Genomic DNA, 19534 nt, shown 5'->3' on the forward strand with positions numbered 1-19534 from the left:
AGAAAATGCAAACTAAAACAACGATGAGATTCCATCTTATCCTAAAAAGAATGGTCATTATCAAGAAATCAAAACTAAATGCTGGCGAGGCTGTGGGGGGAAAAGGAACCCTTCAACATTGTTGACAGGAATGAAAACTAGTCTAACCACTATGGAAATCAGTATGGAAATTCCTCAAAAGCCTAAAACTAGAAATTTCATTCAACTCAGCTATTCTCCTTCTAAGTATCTCCCCAAAAGACTTAAAGACATCATATTACAGTGATATATGCACATCCTTGTTTACAGAAGCACAATTCAAAATAGCTATATCTTGGAAGCAGCCTATATGTCCATTAACAGATGAATAAAGAAAATGTGGTGTTTGTACACTAGGGAATACTACTTACCCATAAAAAGCCAGGAATTTTGAATCATTTGTAGGAAAATGAATATACCTGAGACCATAATGTTAAGTGAAATACAGTGGTACCTCGGTTCACAAACTTAATTCTTTCCATGACTCTGGTTACAAACCAAATCAAATTTTCCCATAAGGTCAACATTGAACCTAATCACTGAATATGATCCGGTTCTTGTCCAATTCGCTTTGTGACCAGAATTATGGAAAGAATCAAGTTTGTGAACTGAAGTACCACTATAAATCAGACACATAAGTACAAATAACTCATGGCTTCTCTTATATGAGAAACTCAACAGTATAATTTCAAAAGCAAAATAGGAGACATATATTATAAAATTGGGAGGTAGATCCTCTGCAAATGGGAAGGGGGACTCAGATATGGAGGGAGGGGGAGAGAGGGAAGGGCAAGGGGAAGAAAAAGCATTTAAGATATGAACATGTACCAACCCCCCATGATGAATGCAGTTGTTATATACAGCAAACATGTACTAGTAAGCACAAAAATAATGACCGGCATGTCTCAACCTAAGTGTGAATCACCAATAAATTAAATCATTACCTACAGTAATTCTTACAAGCACATCTCTGAAATCATCAGTAAGTACTTAGTTCTGACAAGACCAATAGGATCCATCCAAATAACTGCATAAGTACATGTAACTCCAAGTCTGAGAGTTAAGCACATTCTTTGTTTAAGACATCTTACAAGGGCATTTCAAATAAGATTAAAAGTAGGGAAGAAATAAAAAAGCAAACATACAACAAACAAATGAAACCGGGTAACATGTATGTGTTCTATGCTGTCACAACATTCATGTGGCCAGGAAGAGTGGAAGACATGATAACTGTAAGATGCTCCAGTGACTAGCAGATTAATACAAACCGACTGCTCAGCAGAGACACAATTAACTCTGACAGTCAAAGAGTCCTCATCAAAAAGGCAGTATATAACATAATAAATGGTGTCTTTACCAAGGAGTTGTCAAAACTAAATAAATCATCCAGAGATTGTGTTGTTTTTTGGGCTACTGAAGATTGAATCCAGGGCTTTAGCACTGAGCCATGTCCCTAGCCAATTTGTAAGTTTAATTTTTTTTTTAATGCAGGATCTTGCTAAGTCACTATGTTGCCCAGGCCGGATTTGAACTTGTTCTGATCATATTAAACAGATAGAAATATGTATCTTAGACAAAACTCTACAATTAGTAATAAAAGATGACCATAAGCTGCACGAGGGGGAAGCTACGTTCTATACTTCTTGTTATAGTAAAACCTTGGCTGTCAGAACACCAGCTGTTTATCATCACAAAATAAACACAATGTCTCCAGTAGAAGGCAAACAAATCAAAACAAATTTGAGAGTGAAAAGCTGCTACTAGACTCACGACAATGTGATGAGTCAACTCAGGATCTAAAATACTGAGCAGTTGCACTATTTGCGATTACCCTGCCAACCAGAGAGAAGAAGCGTCCTGATTGGCTGCTCAGGAACCTAAAAGTCAGTCTTTGTACATGAAAACCAAGAAGCATGAGAGAAGCAGTTTGATATAAAAAGAAAAGAAAGTAAGGAGGAAAGCATTTTTTTTAAAGGAAACTTTCCAAAGAGAGGAAATATTAGAAGTCATGGAAAGGGAGGTGAAGCTGCCAAGGTAAAGACAGTGGCAGCAGCCACCAGGGCACAACAGTAGACCTTACAGGGCTCAGACAGCATCTGATGCCTAGAAAAGAACCAGTAACAGAGAAGTTGGAGCAGCAGCTCTGTGGGCCCAAGCCTTCGCGTTGGAAAATACAGAGGAAATGTCTATGTGCAATAAAGAAGTGCCTACTCCTCAAGGCTCCCCAAAGCCGCAGCCCTCAGGTATAGTCATAGCAACAAATACTGCTTGGTAAGCTTGGGAAATGCTAGTTGCCCTCTAGAGTTCCTTCTTAGAGACTCATAATGTCCTTGAACTATCTAAAGGCCCAACAAGGTTCTGGAAAAAACATTCAATAAGGAGCCTCAACTCCTAGTTCTGTTAAAGCTCTAGTTTCCTAGGATCTTTGACCAAGGAACACTAATTAACATGAACAGTTTGGAACTGTCCTAAGTCTATCAGTGGGTAGTACTAGAGGAAGACCACTAAGTACCCTTCAGTATTTAGAAAAGCCACAATACACTCAATGGGGACCATAATGCACAGTAACAAACTGAATCCCACTTGGAATACTTGGTTTCTGAGCCAAAACTGGGACACAATACTTTTCACCCTCTTTTTTGCTCCCTATTTATAAGCTTATGTCTATGAAAAAGTAGTGGGTAAGCTATAGCTCTGACTTTAGCCTATTTAGGTATAAAACCTTACTGTACCACTTATCAGGGTGTGGGACCTCAGTAAATTATTTAATCTCTTTAAGTCTCAGGCCCCATCTACAAGATAACAGTGACAAGTTTTAGGAATCGCACTGGCCTGGTTCTCTCGTGCTCCTACATGGCCTGCTGGGAATGCCAAGAATGCGAGCTTCTAGCTACTCTGTGCAGGCCAGTTTTCAAGTTCTGTTCACAGGAAGCAATTCTGAAGGAAGAAATAACACGTCCCTCTGGGACAAAGCAGATTTGCTTATTACCAGGGTCTGCGCTCCTCTCCTCTCCTGTAAGGAATTCTACTCGTGTCAGCACACAACTAGGCTTGCATCACTTCTGTGGCAACTGGGGCTCAGGAACTGATGCAAGCAGGCTGAAGCTCTGGGAGCTGCATTTCCTGTGGGTAAAATGAGTCTTTTTGTCTGACTTCTACAACCATCTGTAAAACTATGGCAACTCAGCTTGTACATAGGGGACAGCCTCAGACCCTTCAGAGTTTCTGACAAACAGTACTTGTCTTGCAAGCCTTTCAAGAAAGTTTAATACTATAAAGCAAGTAATATGCTAACCATAGTGTATGGCACCTAGTATGTCTTCACCCAGCATCAGCTATGTAGCACTCTTATGAAAAGTATTATGAAGGAATAAAAATTAGAGGTTGACATTTAATGAATCCCCTTTACTATGAAGAATAAAATCTCAAGAAGCTATTAAATTTCCTTCAATTAAAAAAAAAACATTAGTAATGTTTCACCTTTCCACAAGCATAACAAGGCTAGAGGAAGGCATCGGCCTGAAGCACTGTGTGTCAAAATAGACGTGTCAGTCTCTACGTACCAGTTCTTTTGCCTCTTCAAGCTGTTTCTCCACATTTGCAACCATTTGTTTCTTCTCATCTGAAACAAACAATATCAAGGAATTGCTAAGGATACAAGTCAACTTAATATTTTTAAACGTCAATTTTTAAATGCACTTCTCCTTTCTGATCCATCAGCTTAGAGAATATAAGGCAAAATGAACATATCATTCTTCGGTAGGTTAGAAACCACATTAAGCCATTAAATCTAGGACATCTAGAAATAAACAATCCTATGTTGTACCTAAATGTAAAGAGATGCCATATATTTTAAGAAAGGCTGAAAATGATTTTGTTTTTAGGAGAGAATATTTCAACACTAGTGGGTTTAATGGTGGCCTGAGGAATTTCCAAAGTCATAACTAATAAACTGGGAAACATTGATTTTCAAATGTAATTTTTAATCTTATATAAAAAACACTTCCGAAAACAGATAAGGTCTTACGATCCTTTAAAGATTTTATTTTCAGTAACATTAAGAATAAGGCATAACAGGGCCAGGGATTTAGCTTAGTGGTACTGCCACCCACCTTGCAAGCACAAGGTCCTGAGTTCTATCTCTGGTACCAAAAAAGGAAAAAAAAAGAATAAGGTATAACCGAAGAAATATTTGAAGTCTGGACTACTGATTTCAAACCCAAAGCCACAGTTAGAGTCGCCATCTTTAGGAAGAAAGCTGAGAAAGAGATGAGTTTCTGGTTCCAAATAACTGCAGCAGGTTTTACTTGACTTTGTCATAGTTTGGTTTCTTGTGCCAACAAATTTCTTTTTCTAGATAATGGTCTAGAAAAGTCACAAAGCTCAGAATGGGCACACCTACTAGCTGGCAAGTTCTTCAGAAAGAGAATCAATCCTAAGTGGGACTATTTAGTAAGAATTATTATTCCATTACATTAACATTAGATTCTGCTCACTCAAATTCCTTCCCTCCAACCTGTGGGGAGCAGCGGGGCTGATGCACAAAGTGTTTCGAATATACTCTAAATTTCTCCCAAACTCCAAACACACATTTGGAATAGAATCAGCTTGATTTTCCCCTCCATGAATAAGGTAAACCCACATAAGGCCAGATTCAAATTTCAATTTATGACTCCAAATATATATGCTTCTGGCACATCGTAATCTCTCTAAAATCTCCACAGAGCTATAGAAGAGCATGGTATCTTTGTGATAGAATAGAATTCAAATTAAGACAACCCGTCTTGAATGAGAGTGAAATCACATATTTACATATCAGAAGGAACATCATGTTTTGTTTAAGGCATTCCATTGTTAGGAAGGTCAGTATCAGGGACCTCCAGGACCAATGTGCATCAGTTTTCTCCTTAACAAAATAAAACCAAAAGGCCACCTTTGACGTGTTTTCCCCTTTGCCACTAACATCTCTCTCCTTCATCCACAGCCAATCTTCTTGAAAGGAAGGGTCGACCATTTCCCTTTCTCCTCTCCCCTTATACGTCCCATCCCGTCAGTCAGCCATCCTGCTCCTGTCCCCATCATTCCATGGAAAACACTCCTACGATCTGTAAACAAGCTTTAAGCGAACTAATAGACATTCTTGAGTTCTATTTTTATTCATTCCTGTGGCTTCTCACCCTATTCTACAGCTGTCCCCTCAGCTTCCAGGACACCCTGACTTTGTGATTCCCCTAGGCTTACTCTGTCTCCGTATCCTGTGCTGGGTCTCCTCTTTTTCAGCCTATCTTTTAATTACTGGTGTTCCTTGGAGTTTAGTTCTTGCATTTCTTCGCTTATCATTTTTAAACTATCACATTATGTGTTTACAATCCTAAATCTTTATCTTTTTTTAAATTTACAAATGTTTTAATTGTACACCTTATTTTTAAAATAGGCAAAACATACATACATATAAAAAGCACAGTTTCAAACTTCTCCCAAGTTTACTTTTCGGTACCTGTGGAAAAAGGAGGTTCTCTCCAGACTTCTCATAGTCGGAAGTATATATATTCAGATTAACTCTTCATTAAGAAAAATATGTAATGAGGCACACTTTCTAGTGGCTGGTATCTTCTTCCAAACCAAAATAAAAAAGAATAAGAGCAGGAACAGCAAAGCTGTCATGCAACATTTTCTCACTTCAATAAATCTTCTACTACCCCTCACCTCTAATCCCAATATTTATACCCATTTACACTGTGAAAACCTGGTAAACTGCTATTTGAAACTCTTCAAAAATCACTTCTCGGGGCCAGGGATTTAGCTCAGTGGTTCTGCCGCCTGCCCTGCAAGCGCAAGGACCCGAGTTCGATCCCCAGTACCAAAAAAAAAAAAAAAAAAAAAAATCACTTCTTTGAAGTCTTTCCTAACCCAACAAAAGAGTTAATCACTTTCTCTTACACAAAATACCTATAATTTTTACATAAACAATGATTTATCTCTTGCAGTAACAGATTTGATTAACGTTTCAGCTTGGGAGCTTTGAAAACATAAGACACATGTCTTAAAGATCTTTATAGGCCTAAAAATATAGCAATGAGCCTGGCATATAGAATCAATTCTCAAAAATTGATGGTGAATTGAATAAATAATGCAGGACAGTGCAAGAATTCACAAAAGAGGCCGTCACTGACCACTCAGACTTCCCAATCTCCATACTTAACCTCTTTAATTTAGTCTTCAAAAACTGTGGCTTTGATCAGATCTCCTGAGCCTAGCAGCCAAGGTCCTCCATAATTCGGACCAGAGTAACCTTTCCAACTTTATTTCCAATAAGTCTTTCAATATGTAATCTACATATTAACTAGACAGCCTATTCCTATTCATGACTAACTAAACAAATTTCACTTTTGTCTTCTGTAAAACTTTTAAGCTAACATTTAGGGTTCTTAGGACGAGTACAACAGAATTTGTTCTGCCTAACTTAAGCCAAGAAAGACACTTTGTTGGAACAACATGGGGCACCTTGAGGAGGCCTGCAGTCCCAGCCTGGACTGCACCTTGGACCATGCAGGGTTCCAGATTCATAGGGCAGAGGCACCAGGGGCCATAAAGGCCAGGAGTTCGAGAAGATAGACCAGTGGTAAACAGCAGAGAGAGAGCCTCTCCGAGACTAGTTGACAAAAATTGAAGCCCTCTGGGAGAATAAAGAAAGTCTTTGGACTCCAGCAGCTGGTGAGTTGGTTCTCTACAAGAACCCAAACTCGCTTCGGGGGAAGGGTGGCTCAAACCTGCAAAAGAACCTTGCAGAGATCAAACCCGCAGGAAGTCAAGGAGCTCAACTTGGGCCTTGCAGCCAGAAACCAGCATGAATCTCAGTGGACTATAGCTGGCTCGCTGAGACTCATCGACTTCCATCTGTACACTGCTGCCCATGTTTACCAGTGACAGTGGAGGCATGCCCTAAGGGCACCCACTTTTTTTCCTTTCCTTTCCTCTTGTTCATTTCTCTTCTTTCTTCTTCCTCTTTCTGTCCTATTTTTTTTCCTCTTCTCAATTGCTCTTATTATTATTTTCTTTTTGGTACCGGGGATTGAACTCAGGACCTTGCACTTGTGAGGCAGGCGGCAGAACCATTGAGCTAAATCCCTGGCCTCACTCTTATTTTTATAGGAGAGTGAATACAGTTTCTAGTTTTCCTGTTGCTGTTAGGTTGCTCTGTCCTTGTTTTTGTTCCTTCCTTCGCTCTTTTCTTCCTGTATTCACCAGTTTCCCGAAGTTTGCATGGTTTTCCTGAGTCCTCTAGTCCCATTTCTCACCTTTCCCTCTCCTTCTATCTGTCCTACCCCCTCCGCAACTCCTTCTAAGTCTTCATCCCAGAGGGTAAAGTCACCATATTGAAGGGCTTATTTACTCCGAACATATTTCTGATTTGTCCTTGATTTTAATCTAGTTCATGCGGTTAAAGGTGACAGATTAATAATTACAATAATTTGTCATTTTCTAAGATGTTTTTAATGCTATAATTGATGCTGATGTACTACTTGGTCCAAGGTGATGTAACTGTTCTAATCAGTTGTCCTTCCTGGTATACCAAAACGGAAACTGCCTATGGGTCATTCAGACTCAAAACCTAAAGACCAGCTATACCTGGAAGACAACTCTGAGAAGTAACCATTCTCTGAGGGTTCTAAATACCAGCAATAAAGATGCTCACAATAAGCAATATAGAATTATCAACACAGGAATTAAACCAAAACCATCAACAACAAAAAAATAAAAATGAGAAGACACCTAAACAAGTCTCAAACCCAGACTTCCAGCTCATCCAGGCCAAATCCTCAGGGCAGTGAGGTGGAAAAATGCGACAGCCACCTGGACACACTGAACTGATAACATGGTAAGTAACAGAAGAGATGAACGAGGCTCTAGAAAAAAATCAAAGGAGAAATAAGTTCCCAGATGATGACCAAAATGGAAGGGATGCTTAGAGAGTCTAGAACAGAAACCGATGAAAAAAGAGGAGCTCAGGACTACAATAAAAGCCACAAATGACCAGCATAGGAATGAGATGGAAACCATGAATGAATGCCCAGCATAGGAAAGAAATGGAATTCATGAAACAGATTCAAACAAATATCCAGGAGATTAAAAACTACATTGGAAGTATAAGCAGCAGAATGAGTCAATGTAGGGACAGAATATCGGGTATAGAAGACAGGATTGCAATTAGTGGCCATGAAAAGAGAGATTTCTTAAAAATAGCAAGGAACCAGGAGAAATCAATCCAGCAGCTGCTAGATGACCCAAAGAAGAATAACATAAGACTGATCAGAGTCAATGAAAAGGCAAGAGATAGTGCAAATGACATAAAACTGTTCATAGAAGTAATGGCAGAGAACTTCCCAAGCAGAGGAAAAGAATTTGACATACAGATAAGTAAGGCATATAAGACTCCAACTAGCTATAATTTAAAGAAATCTACACCTAGACATACAATAGTCAAGATTCCAGAAATCCAACAGAAGAACAAAATATTGAAAGCAGTTAGAAAAAAACCCAAAAACAATCACATACAAAGGAAAGCACATCAGAATCACAGCAGACTTCTCAACACAAATCCTCAAGTCAAGGAGAGCCTGGAGTGAAGTATTTCAAGTCCTACAAGAAAACAACTTCCAACCTAGAATAACATGGGATGGCTCACAGAGACTGCTGGACACATTATTTTTCCACCCTGGAGAGCTGTACATAGTAGGGGCTAAGTGCTTCCTTAAAAGAAGAATCAGTCTTAGCATTACAAACCATATTTGCTCTCAGAGAAAGAAAAATTGCATCAGTGATGACTGGGGTAAATCTTGACACTTTAGAAGTTTCCCTCTCTGAAGGGAATTAAATTGAGATTCGAACAGAGTAATACAAGACTGTTATTTTCTTTTTTTTTTTTTTAAGACTGTTATTTTCTCATAAACCATTTCATGATAGCACTGTCAGAAATAATGATGGGATGATCTTTGGTGCTCTGCAGTGTTCCTCGTAGTTTAAAGATAAGATGAATTTTAAAAGAGATGATTTGGTGGAGAAATATGCAGGAAGGAGGATGGGGGATGAGCTGAATAGATGGCCTTGGAAATCCCTACCGATACTAAGCCCTGGTAACCTCCTGGCTGTATTCATGTATAATTCCCAAAACAGCCCCATCTATGGCATCCCTTTTACAAAGGGCATGTGCCCAGGAGCTGGGCTTTTGTAACACAGCACCACTAATGTGCATGGTGCTCCATATTTATCATACTCCATCCTTTTAAAAATCCTTTGAATGACTATTTTTTCACTCTCAGGCAGTAAACAAATTCACAGAGATTAAATAATTTCTCCAAAGTGCAACAGCTAATAAATGTAAATCCAACAGGCTTTTCCTGAAGTGAGCGTTCAACATCTACATATACTATATATAAAATGTACTGTATAAACAAATTCCCTATTTATTTTTGCATATAGGCTCGACAAATCCCAATATAAATATAAATCACAGTGTAGTATGATCTTTTCTTTCCTACTTGATACTATCTGAAGTGGGCTGGGGATTTAGCTCGGTGGTGCCGCCGCCTGCCTCGCAAGTGGAAGGTCCTGAGTTCAATCCCCGGTACCGAAAAAAAAAAAACCTAACTGAAGTACTCAGTGCTGCCATACACATAAATATCTCCACAGTATGCCTCTCAGTATCTACAGAAGGGTGAGCTGGCACTAAACACTCCTAATAAAGCACAGTGAGTGTTAGGGCTCACTTGAATTCACTTGCTGGCACTTGTTTTTGTGCAATATTTTAAAATAAACTTAGTGGCAGGTTTTAAATAAAAGTAGCAGTTGAAAACAAATGCTGAGAAATGTGGAGTGAATGCACTGTAATGGAGGAAAAATTTTTTAGAGAATTTTTAAATGAACACATTATTGATGCTACACTATGTAACATGGCACAGGATGATCAATGTTAAAGCCATTCTAGAATGATTCATATGATATTAGAGATACCAGTATGGACTCATGTTTACCTTAATATATACAGCGGTACCTTGGTTCACGATCTTAATACTTTCCACACTTCTGGTCACAAACTGAACTGAATGAGAACTGAATCAAATTCAATGGTTAGGTTCAAGTCAAAAAACAATAGCCTTCTTATACACAAATAACAGACTCCCTGAGAGAGAAATTGGGAAAACAATTCCTTTTACAATAGCATCCAAAAAAATGAAATACCTAGGAATCAATCTAACAAAGGAAGGAAAAGACCTCTACACTGAAAACTACAGCACTCTGAAAAAGGAGATCGAGGAGGATATAAGAAAATGGAAAGACATCCCTTGTTCCTGGGTAGGAAGAACCAATATAGTGAAAATGGCCATACTTCCAAAACTACTATATAGATATAATGCAATGCCCATTGAAATTCCAACGATATACTTCACAGAACTAGAGAAAACAATCCAAAAATTCATTTGGAACAAGAAGAGACCTAGAATAGAAAAAGAAACTCTAAGCAACAGAGACATGGCTGGGGATATCACAAGCCCCAACTTGAAACTATACTACAAAGCTACTGTGATAAAAACAGCATGGTACTGGCAAAGAAACAGACCTGAAGATCAGTGGAATAGATTAGAAGGTGCTGAAACAACTCCAGACATACTCAGCCACCTTATCTTTGACAAAGGAGCCAACCACCATCATTGGAAGAAAGATAGCCTCTTTACTAAATGGTGTTGGAAAAACTGGATTTCAACCTGCCAAAGATTAAAACTAGACGCATACCTATCACCATGCACTAAACTAAGATCGAAGTGGATTAAAGATCTAAATATTAAGACAGAAACACTAAACTTGCTGGAAGATAAGTTAGGTAGAACTCTTGAAGACATTGGCATAGGAAAAGACTTTATGAACAAAACCTCAGTAGCACAGGAAATAGCACAAAGAATCAATAACTGGGATCTCATCTTATTAAAAAGCTTCTGCACTGCACAAGAAACCACCAACAGAGCTAAGAGACAACCTACAATGTGGGAGAAAATTTTTAGCAGCTGTACCTTAGACAAAGGACTGCTATTTAGAATATATAAAGAACTGAAAAAAATCAGACCCCCCCAAATTCAAAGACCCAATTCAAAAATGGGCATCTGAAATGAACAGACATTTCTCAAACAAAGAAGTAAAAGCAGTAAATAAATATATGAAAAAGTGTTCAACATCACTGGTCATTCGAGAGATGCAGATGAAAACAACACTGAGATTCCACCTCACCCCACAAAGAATGGCTGCTATCAAGAAATCAACCAATAACAAATGCTGGTGGGGGTATGGGGAGAAAGGAACCCTTCTCCATTGTTGGTGGGAGTGCAGACTGGTGCAACCACTGTGGAAATCAGTATGGAGATACCTCAAAGAACTAGGGCTGGAGGTCCCATTTGACCCAGCTATTTCCCTGCTGGGTATCGTCCCAAAAGAATTAAAAAGAATCATGCCACAGCGATATATGTGCACCCATGTTTATAGCAGCACAGTTTGTAATAGCTAAAGCTTGGAAACAGCCCAAATGCCCATCAACTGGAAACTGGATAAAGAAGATGTGGTTTTTTTTAATAAAATGGAATGCTACACAGCCATAAAGAATGAGAAACTAGAGACATTTATAGCTAAATGGATGCATATTGAGGCCACATTCTTACGTGAAATAAATAGGACCCATGTGTAAATACCGAATAGTTTCTCTAATGTGAGAAACTGAAAGTGTAAATAAGGACTAAAATGATTAAAACGAATAATGGATAATTTGAAATAGGAAGAAAAGGTCCCAAGTGGTAGGGGTGGTGGGAGGGGAAGAGGAAAATCAAGAAGGCAAAGGAAAAGTTATGAGAAAAAAGAAAAATGGAAACGAAGTCTATGTAAATAGGGAAGGGTGGAGAGGGTGAAAGGCGCACAGGTAATGGGGAAAAAATAAGAACCAAGATACATCATGTACAGGTACAAACACCCAATGATAAATGTAAACATATTGTATACCTACAATGTACCAATAAAAGAATTTAAGGAAAAGAAAATGGTTAGGTTCAATGTTGACCTTATGGGGAAATTTGATTCGGTTCTCATCCAATTTGGTTTGCAATCAGAATTGTGGAAAGGATTAAATTTGTGAACTAAGGTACCACTGTGTGTGTGTATATATATTTATATATGCCAGTTACATATATCAATACTTACGGATGTATTTTTATTGTAGGTTAGTATATGAATTTCCTTTTCTGTCAAGTGAAAGGCCCTAGAAGCAATGATATTTCAGTAGCAAGAAGCACACTATAGTTGTCCAGATCTTGGTTTCTTATATCATTCCTCAATAAAAGGAAACAGGATTCCTTGTCTGATTCTAGGACTGAGATAGAAAATGTGCAAGATGATCCAAGAATATTTTATAAGACTAGAAATTAAGAAAGTGCTAAAAACCAAAGCAAAACCAAACCATGATGTGAACATATCAGAAGAGCACAGAAGCCAACTGAAAGGTCTCCCAGTGATTAAAGCTGCAACAATTTGGGTTACAAAGTAGAAGTGGGATGCAACATAAAGTATAAAATAAATCTTGGGTGATTCCACACTAGACAAATGAATAAGTAAATAAAGGCAAATCTCATCCAGAAGAAATCCAAATAATTTATGTACACACTCAGCACAGACTGTAACTCCCTACTTCTTAGGTATAAGCTATGCATGTGATTTCCTTCTAAACAGTATGGAAAGAAAGAGGCAAGTGATACTACATTTAAGAAATTTGGCAACTACAATGAGCTAGGTGATTGAAATTAACATCCACAGCGCTAAATTATGCTGTGTATATTAATATGATTTGATGAAAAGGTGCTTTACCTCTGTAGTCTTCCTCCCCCAACCCATAGCCCATCTAAAAATGACAAAATAAAACAAAAAAACAAAAAAACTAGGCAAATCTCAATTGAAGAACGTTCTACAAAATGTCTGACCAGTACTCCCCCAAAGTCTTTAAAAACCAGGACAAGGGCCGGGGATTTAGCTCAGTGGTGCCACTGCCTGCCTCGCAAGCACAGGGTCCCGAGTTTGATCCCCAGTACCCCCCCCAAAAAAAAAGAAAAAAAAAAGAAAAGAAAACCAGGACAGTCTGACAGTCACAGTCACAGCCAAGAAAGTCTAAGGAGCTATAACTATTAAATGTTTTGTGGTATCCTCGATTGAGTAGTAAGGAGACATTAAGAAGAAAAAAAAAACCCTAGGGAAATTTTTTTTAAAGTATGGACTAATAATAACAAATCAATGAGTTTACTAGCTGTGAGACATCAAATTAAGGTAAGATGTTAATAGGAGATAAGACTATCTGTATTATCTGTGACTTTTTTTGTTCATTTCAAATTGTTCTAAAAATAAAAAGTTTAGGGCTGGAGCTGTATCTCAGTGGTAGAATACATACAAGGCTCTGGGTTCAATCCCCAGCACCACAAAAATAACTAAATAAATTTATTAAGAAGAAAAAAAACCTCAAAGAAGTCACTACATAAAGGGCTGACTGTTGAATATTGGGAGTTCCCTCTGGGACTACAATGTGGAAAATATCACACAGATATTCAGATACACACACATGCACATATTTATTTATATGTCTATATTCAAAGATGACTAAAATTACACAACTGCTTAAATTGTCATGAGACATTATCTAGGCCACAGGCAATATCTGAAGCCTGTTTTTCTTGCATGCTCAGTGGAAGAAGCTGCACCTTGCCCAGCAGCTCATGAAGCTGGCTGTGAGCTGGCCAGTTTCCTCACAAGAGGCCGACTGTCAATGGTGCCAGTGAGCCCGAGTTCGGACTGGATACACCCCTCCAACTCTAACTGCCTAAAGCGACCAAAAGGTAATGTGAATCACATGCATAATTTAAAACTTTCTACCAGCTGCAATCTAAAAAGTAGAAACAAGTGAAATTAGCTTTAAAGACATGTTTTTAAATTTTAGTATTTAACCTAATTTATTCAAATATTTCACATTTCGATAACTACATGTAGACATTACAGTTCTAGAGCATGGATTTTAAGCAAACCGCAATATTCAGGAATAAAAGCAGATTCTTTTGATTCTCTCCCTATATCCACTGAGAAAAAGCAAGAGATAATCCTGTAACAATGTTCACTCATATGAAGTGATGTAGATGATGGTCTCCTAAATCTTCCAGGGCTCAGCTAATCTGTTAGATTCAAACATTTCCTTCTAGAAGACACTTGTCTTCCCCCCATCACTTCTACTTTTCTCTCTGATTTCCTCCCTTATATCGTGAGTTCAAAGCCCAATTCCGATTTCAGATCCAAAAGCCCGTGATCAGTCACTTCTCTTCAAATGTAGTTCTTCATCAAGAGAAGTTAACCTCACCCTAGGCTAGGCAGAATGAGAAAGCAAGAACTGTGGTCCAGGGTCAGAGACCAGAGGAGAACTGAGCCCTAACTGGACTCCTCTGTGAGCACAAAGGACAAGGGCTGCACTCAGAGGTGATAGCATATCTCAGGTTCCAGGGAAAACTAAAGGCGGCTGAGGTTAAGCTGCTTACCAGAGTATGCACTAAGGGTAATGGAAAGCAGATGAATCTTGTGTTACCTTGTTGCTTGTGCCCACCTTTGGGTGAATAAAAGTGAGATGAGCCAGAGTGGGGAGTCCCTCTGCCTAAGAGGCAAGCGCCCCTTGGCTGCCTGCATGGTTTGTCATTCCACCTGGTCAAGGAGAACAAAGTAATGGGTCTCCCAAAACACAGCCAGCCACGGGAGGATCAGCTACAGGTGGTGTCCCAGAGTGAGCCTCAGTACTTGGCTCGGCTACAGTTGGCGCCCCAACAGGGACTCTCAACCGGACTCAGCTACACTCCATCTAACCTAAGCTTGAATGGCTGGGTCCTGGCCAACTCCACCTGCTGCAGTTTTCAGCAGCAGCATTGATGTCAATAAAACTAATTTAGCACACACTTTCTCTGTGCACAAACTATGCTGTGTTACATGCTTTGTTTCACTTGATTTTTATTAAAACATTGTAGTTAAAACTTTTGCCCCTTTGCTCCTATTCTACACACGAAAGAAGCAGGTTTACAATTTGAGCATGATTGCACATCTACTAAGTAGCAGAACTGGGATTTTAAATAGGTGTGTGTGTGAGTGTGTGTGTGTGTGTTACTGGGGACTGGACCCAGGGCCTTCTTCACACAGAGCTACTTCCCCGGCATTAAAGTGTTTTGACTTTGAGAAAGGATCTCCCTAAGTTGCTAAATGGCCCAGGCTGGGCGCAAACCTGGGATCTTCCTGCCTCATCATCCCAGAGTGCTGGAACCATAGGAGTGTGCCCTCACACCCACTTCATAATACAGTGGACCCTCAAGTTACGACCAGCCTGCCATACAAACAACTTGAGTTAATTAGGTTAATGGAAGATTTATCTGCCTCTTGTTATCTATAGTGTGTACCCAGGTAAACATCCAGATCTCAGCTGTATTGACTTACGACCCTCCCTCGGGAACTGATCGAGTTCCAAAGTCAAGGTTCCACTGTACATTCTTGAAACATTTCTGTCCACAACCACAAACATAAGAGGATTCACAATAGACCATTTATGTCTCCAAATGGTGAGGTCAAGGAAGTAGCTAGCAAAAAAACCTTCAAGATCCTTCAAAAAACCTGCTTGATGTAATGGACATGATCACCATATTCCCCACTTAGGGATTCTTTCCTATCTCCAAAGAAAAGGAAATTCAGCTGGGGGCAGTGGTACACACCTGTAATCCCAGCTACTAAAGAGGGCGAGGCAGGGGGATTCCACTTTCAAGGGCAGCCTGGACAACTAGCAAGAGGCCCTCACCAAATAAAAAGGGCTGGGAATGTAGCTGAGTGGTAGAGCATTTGCTTAGCAATCAAAAAAAGCTATGGGTTCAAACCCTAGTACTATACACGCAAAAAGTACGTCACCATAAAGTACTGGTCTGTGGTTTCTGCCCATCAATTTTCCTCAAACCCGCCCCCAAAGAACAGAACAGTCATCATTGAAGACCAATTTACAAATGTAGTGCAATTCATAAGGGACTCACCCATCCCAACATCTAATTACTGTACTAAAATCAGGTAAGATTCAAACACTTTGGTCTAAGAGCAGATTTTTTATTGTTAACAAAACACAGTTTAATCAAATTTTTAAAATAAAGTTTAAAAATATTAAATCTGTTCTCTGTGGGAGTAACATTAACACATTGTATATGCACAGTCGATGGTAAAGTTCATTTCAATAGATTGTACCCACTCAACTTCAATTTAGATAAATTAATATGCTGGAGGATGAACTGCTTTGGCTTGAAAGTTTGCTCCAATTTTTAAAGAATTTTTATTTATTTATTTATTTATTTATTTATTTATGATTTTTTGAGACAGGATCTTGCTTTGTAGTGCAGGCTGGCCCTGAACTCACTAAGTACCCCAGGCTGGCCTCGAACTCTCGGCAGTCTTCTTGCCTCAGCCTCCCGAGTGCTGGGATTCCAGGCATGCACCACCATGCCTGGCCTGCTCCAATTTTTAATGTTCTTAATGCAAGTAAATTATAGTTGGTCTCCTCTGGGTCAATTTTAGCTAAGCACCACAACCCCTAATGATGCCCTGAGAGAGATTTAGAAGTACTTCTAAGTATATTGTTTTGCCATGGTTATACATATTAATTTCAGTTGGTCCACCAATATATACCTGAAATTCATAACTACATGCATTTTTAAATCTGTTTCTATGTATTAAAGCAGATTATGAAGGAATCAATGAGGGGTTTTTCTCATTAGTAAAAGGAAAACCACTGCATTTTAAAGTTATTTAATTATTCAAATAAGTATTTTTCTAGTTTTAAGCAATGAAGTCTTCTTTCAACTGTAATGTAGCTGTCAAGTTTGGGCCTTACACTATATTACAGCTAAGCAGAAGCATGGCTTTTTAAAAAATTAATTAATCTACTTAATTTTACAGTACTCAGGACTGAACACAAGGCCCTGGCACTAAGCTACATCCCCAGCCCTTTCTAAAATTTTTTTGAGACAAGATCTTGCTTATCCTTGCTCTGCCCAGGCTAGACTAGAACTTCTCATCCTCCTGCCTCACCCTCACACCCCCATTGGGTTTACAGGTTAGGGTTAAAACAATTCAATACAAATGTTTCCTTCTGTGTAGTAAGAACTGCTACATCGCAATTTAAAGGCAAGAAAAACTCAACTATAACAAAATTTGTTTTCTTTGAAACAGTTTTTACAACTTTGCACCCAGGGATGACTGTTACTTGGTAAAACAGTCTGTCAATTCAAAAGCCATCACGCCAAACAAAGAAATGTGTCAACTACTAAAATCATTACAATTAAAACTGAGCAAAAACCCAACCAAAACCACAAATCCTGATATTCTGAGGCTCTGGGATTCAATTCAAAGGAAGTAGTCTTTGACAGCAATGACAATAAAATCAAGATGATCTTGGGCAGTGGAGAAAAGCAGAGCTGAGGAGAAGAGGCGAGGTGATGTGTCAAGGTGTGTCATGAAGCGACAAGGCCATCGGCCACTTTCTCCACAAAAATTGGAGGCAGCAGAGCTCGGCGGTACATACTACCTTGATTCTCTCCTCCTGCTCCCTTACTTGGATTCATAAACCTCTTTAAGACATCATCCCCCTCCTCCAGAACTAACTGGGGCTTCAAGAGATGAGTGGGGTGTGAGTTCAGAGATCCTGGCTTCAAGCAAATACCCCTATTAACAGAAAATAGGCGGGGTGGGGGAGGAAAAAAACAAGGAAATAAAGGAAGAAAATTATTTATAAACACAAAGTTGGGGGGAAGTAGGGGGAGGGAAAGAGGAATGACAACTTAGGTACAGGAAAAAAAATCACTGCTGGCATCAAGGACTTCACTAACAAGGTGAGAAAGTTGCACATAAGTCTACAGATCAATAAGCATCCTCTTTCTACACTTTATACCTGAGGTAGGGTCAAGTCCAGCACCTTGATGACAAAACTAAACCAGCAAGTAAAAATCCTACATATAACTACTCAAGTTAAATCTGTATTTAGAGAAAGATATACCATAAAACAATACCTGTCAATGTAAGTCACAAATATCTTATTTTAGACATCTGCTCATTCATTTAAACATTTTTCTGAGCCTTTAGTAAAATAAATGCCAAGGAAATCAGACACAGCTCCCACCTTCATGGCTGACAATCTAGCATGGAAATACTTGCTTAAAAAAAACCCAAAACACCAAAACAAAGCCAAACAAAAACAGCTCCAGATGGGAGACGTGGAATTTTAAAAGTGAGCAAAATTAAAATTACCCTGTAACAAGTTTTAGATAAAACTGGGTTATAATCCTCTAGGAGGAAGAAACAAGAAATAAAGGTATAGGTATGAAAAATACTAATGATAACATTAGCTAACACACAAGAAAGGACTTTATACGTGTTATTTCATCTTCACAACAACTCTATGAGAGTGGTACAATTCTCATTTCACCTAGAAGGAAAGTTGAGAGGTTAAGACACTTGTCTAGGCGACACAATTTCTACGTGGCAGTGTTGGAATTTGAATCCAGGTATCCTTGCTCTTAATTCTATTTTGCAGCATATCCTAATACCACAACGCTGCTGTATAATGCGGATCTACGATCTTGGTATTTCTTTTTTTTTTTTTAATATTCAAATTTTTGCATATTACTAGAGAAAAAATTAAGTCTCTGAGAAACGTTTCCAACATTATACAAGTTACAAGGCGATGGACTCGAAATCCAAATGGCTCGAATTCCGAAGGTTCTTTGGACTGCACCCCATAACCCCGCTTAGAGTTTCTCTTCGCCCATAATCAAGTCAAGCCCCGCCCCCTGGGCCCGTCAGCACCGCCCACTACAGCCTCGAGCCTGGGAGCACCAGCGACCCGCTTTTCCACTCCCCCCAGCCCCGGGGCGCTCCGGAACGCCCCCGCCCGGCCAAGCTGGGGTTCTCACCAGGCGGGAGTCGAGGGACCCTCGAAATCTTGCTGGTGATCTCTGCGGTGAGCACGGCGAAGTCCTGCTCATAGCCTTCGAAGTCGGAGGACATGGCAGCTCTGGAGTGATGGGCCCGGGCTGCAGCCTAGGTCGGGAGAGGGGACCGCAGTCTAGGGACCCTGGCAGGCACACTGAAAATCGGAGAAGAGAACCGGGGACAGTTCCCAGCCCAGCCACTTCCTGGTTGTCCTTCGCAATCTCCTGTCCTCCGGAAGATGGGTGGGCGTGCCTTTTATTTTCCGCTCAGGCTTCAACAGTGAGAAATACGCTAAGGAAAAGCATCTCAATTAGCGACCCCCAAAGCCTACGCAGCTATCCGTGTTCTCAGAGGTTACTGAAGCATGCCATCCTCTACGCTCTGGGAAACGGCTCGACGGACCCAACCTGCAGGTCATAAGCGCCTGCTTCCTGGGGGGAAGCTTGATGCGGCG

General features: G+C 39.6%; 1 protein-coding gene across 26 annotated transcripts in view; it reads right to left on the bottom strand.

The window, feature by feature from the left end:
* The window catches only part of Vti1a (vesicle transport through interaction with t-SNAREs 1A), a 416873-nt gene extending 397352 nt beyond the window's left edge, over positions 1 to 19521 (bottom strand). For 24 of the 26 annotated variants that reach the window (XR_001183052.3, XM_087185699.1, XM_004838935.4 and 21 more), the window contains exons 1-2: positions 19062 to 19521; positions 3582 to 3640 (exon numbers count right to left, since the gene is read on the bottom strand). Coding sequence is in view for 25 of the 26 variants with exons in the window: in XM_087185699.1 (XP_087041825.1) it covers positions 3582 to 3640; positions 19062 to 19155 (153 nt within the window). In the remaining variant the exon portion in view is untranslated. The remainder of the gene's footprint in view (positions 1 to 3581; positions 3641 to 19061) is intronic. The other 2 variants (XM_087185697.1, XM_087185693.1) reach the window with 1 other exon arrangement.
* Positions 19522 to 19534: the final 13 nt, after the last annotated feature.

This window comes from Heterocephalus glaber, unplaced genomic scaffold (assembly GCF_053883595.1).
Source record: "Heterocephalus glaber isolate CG9 unplaced genomic scaffold, H.glaber_assembly_v1.0 deba00001497, whole genome shotgun sequence".
NCBI classification, from domain to species: domain Eukaryota; kingdom Metazoa; phylum Chordata; class Mammalia; order Rodentia; family Bathyergidae; genus Heterocephalus; species Heterocephalus glaber.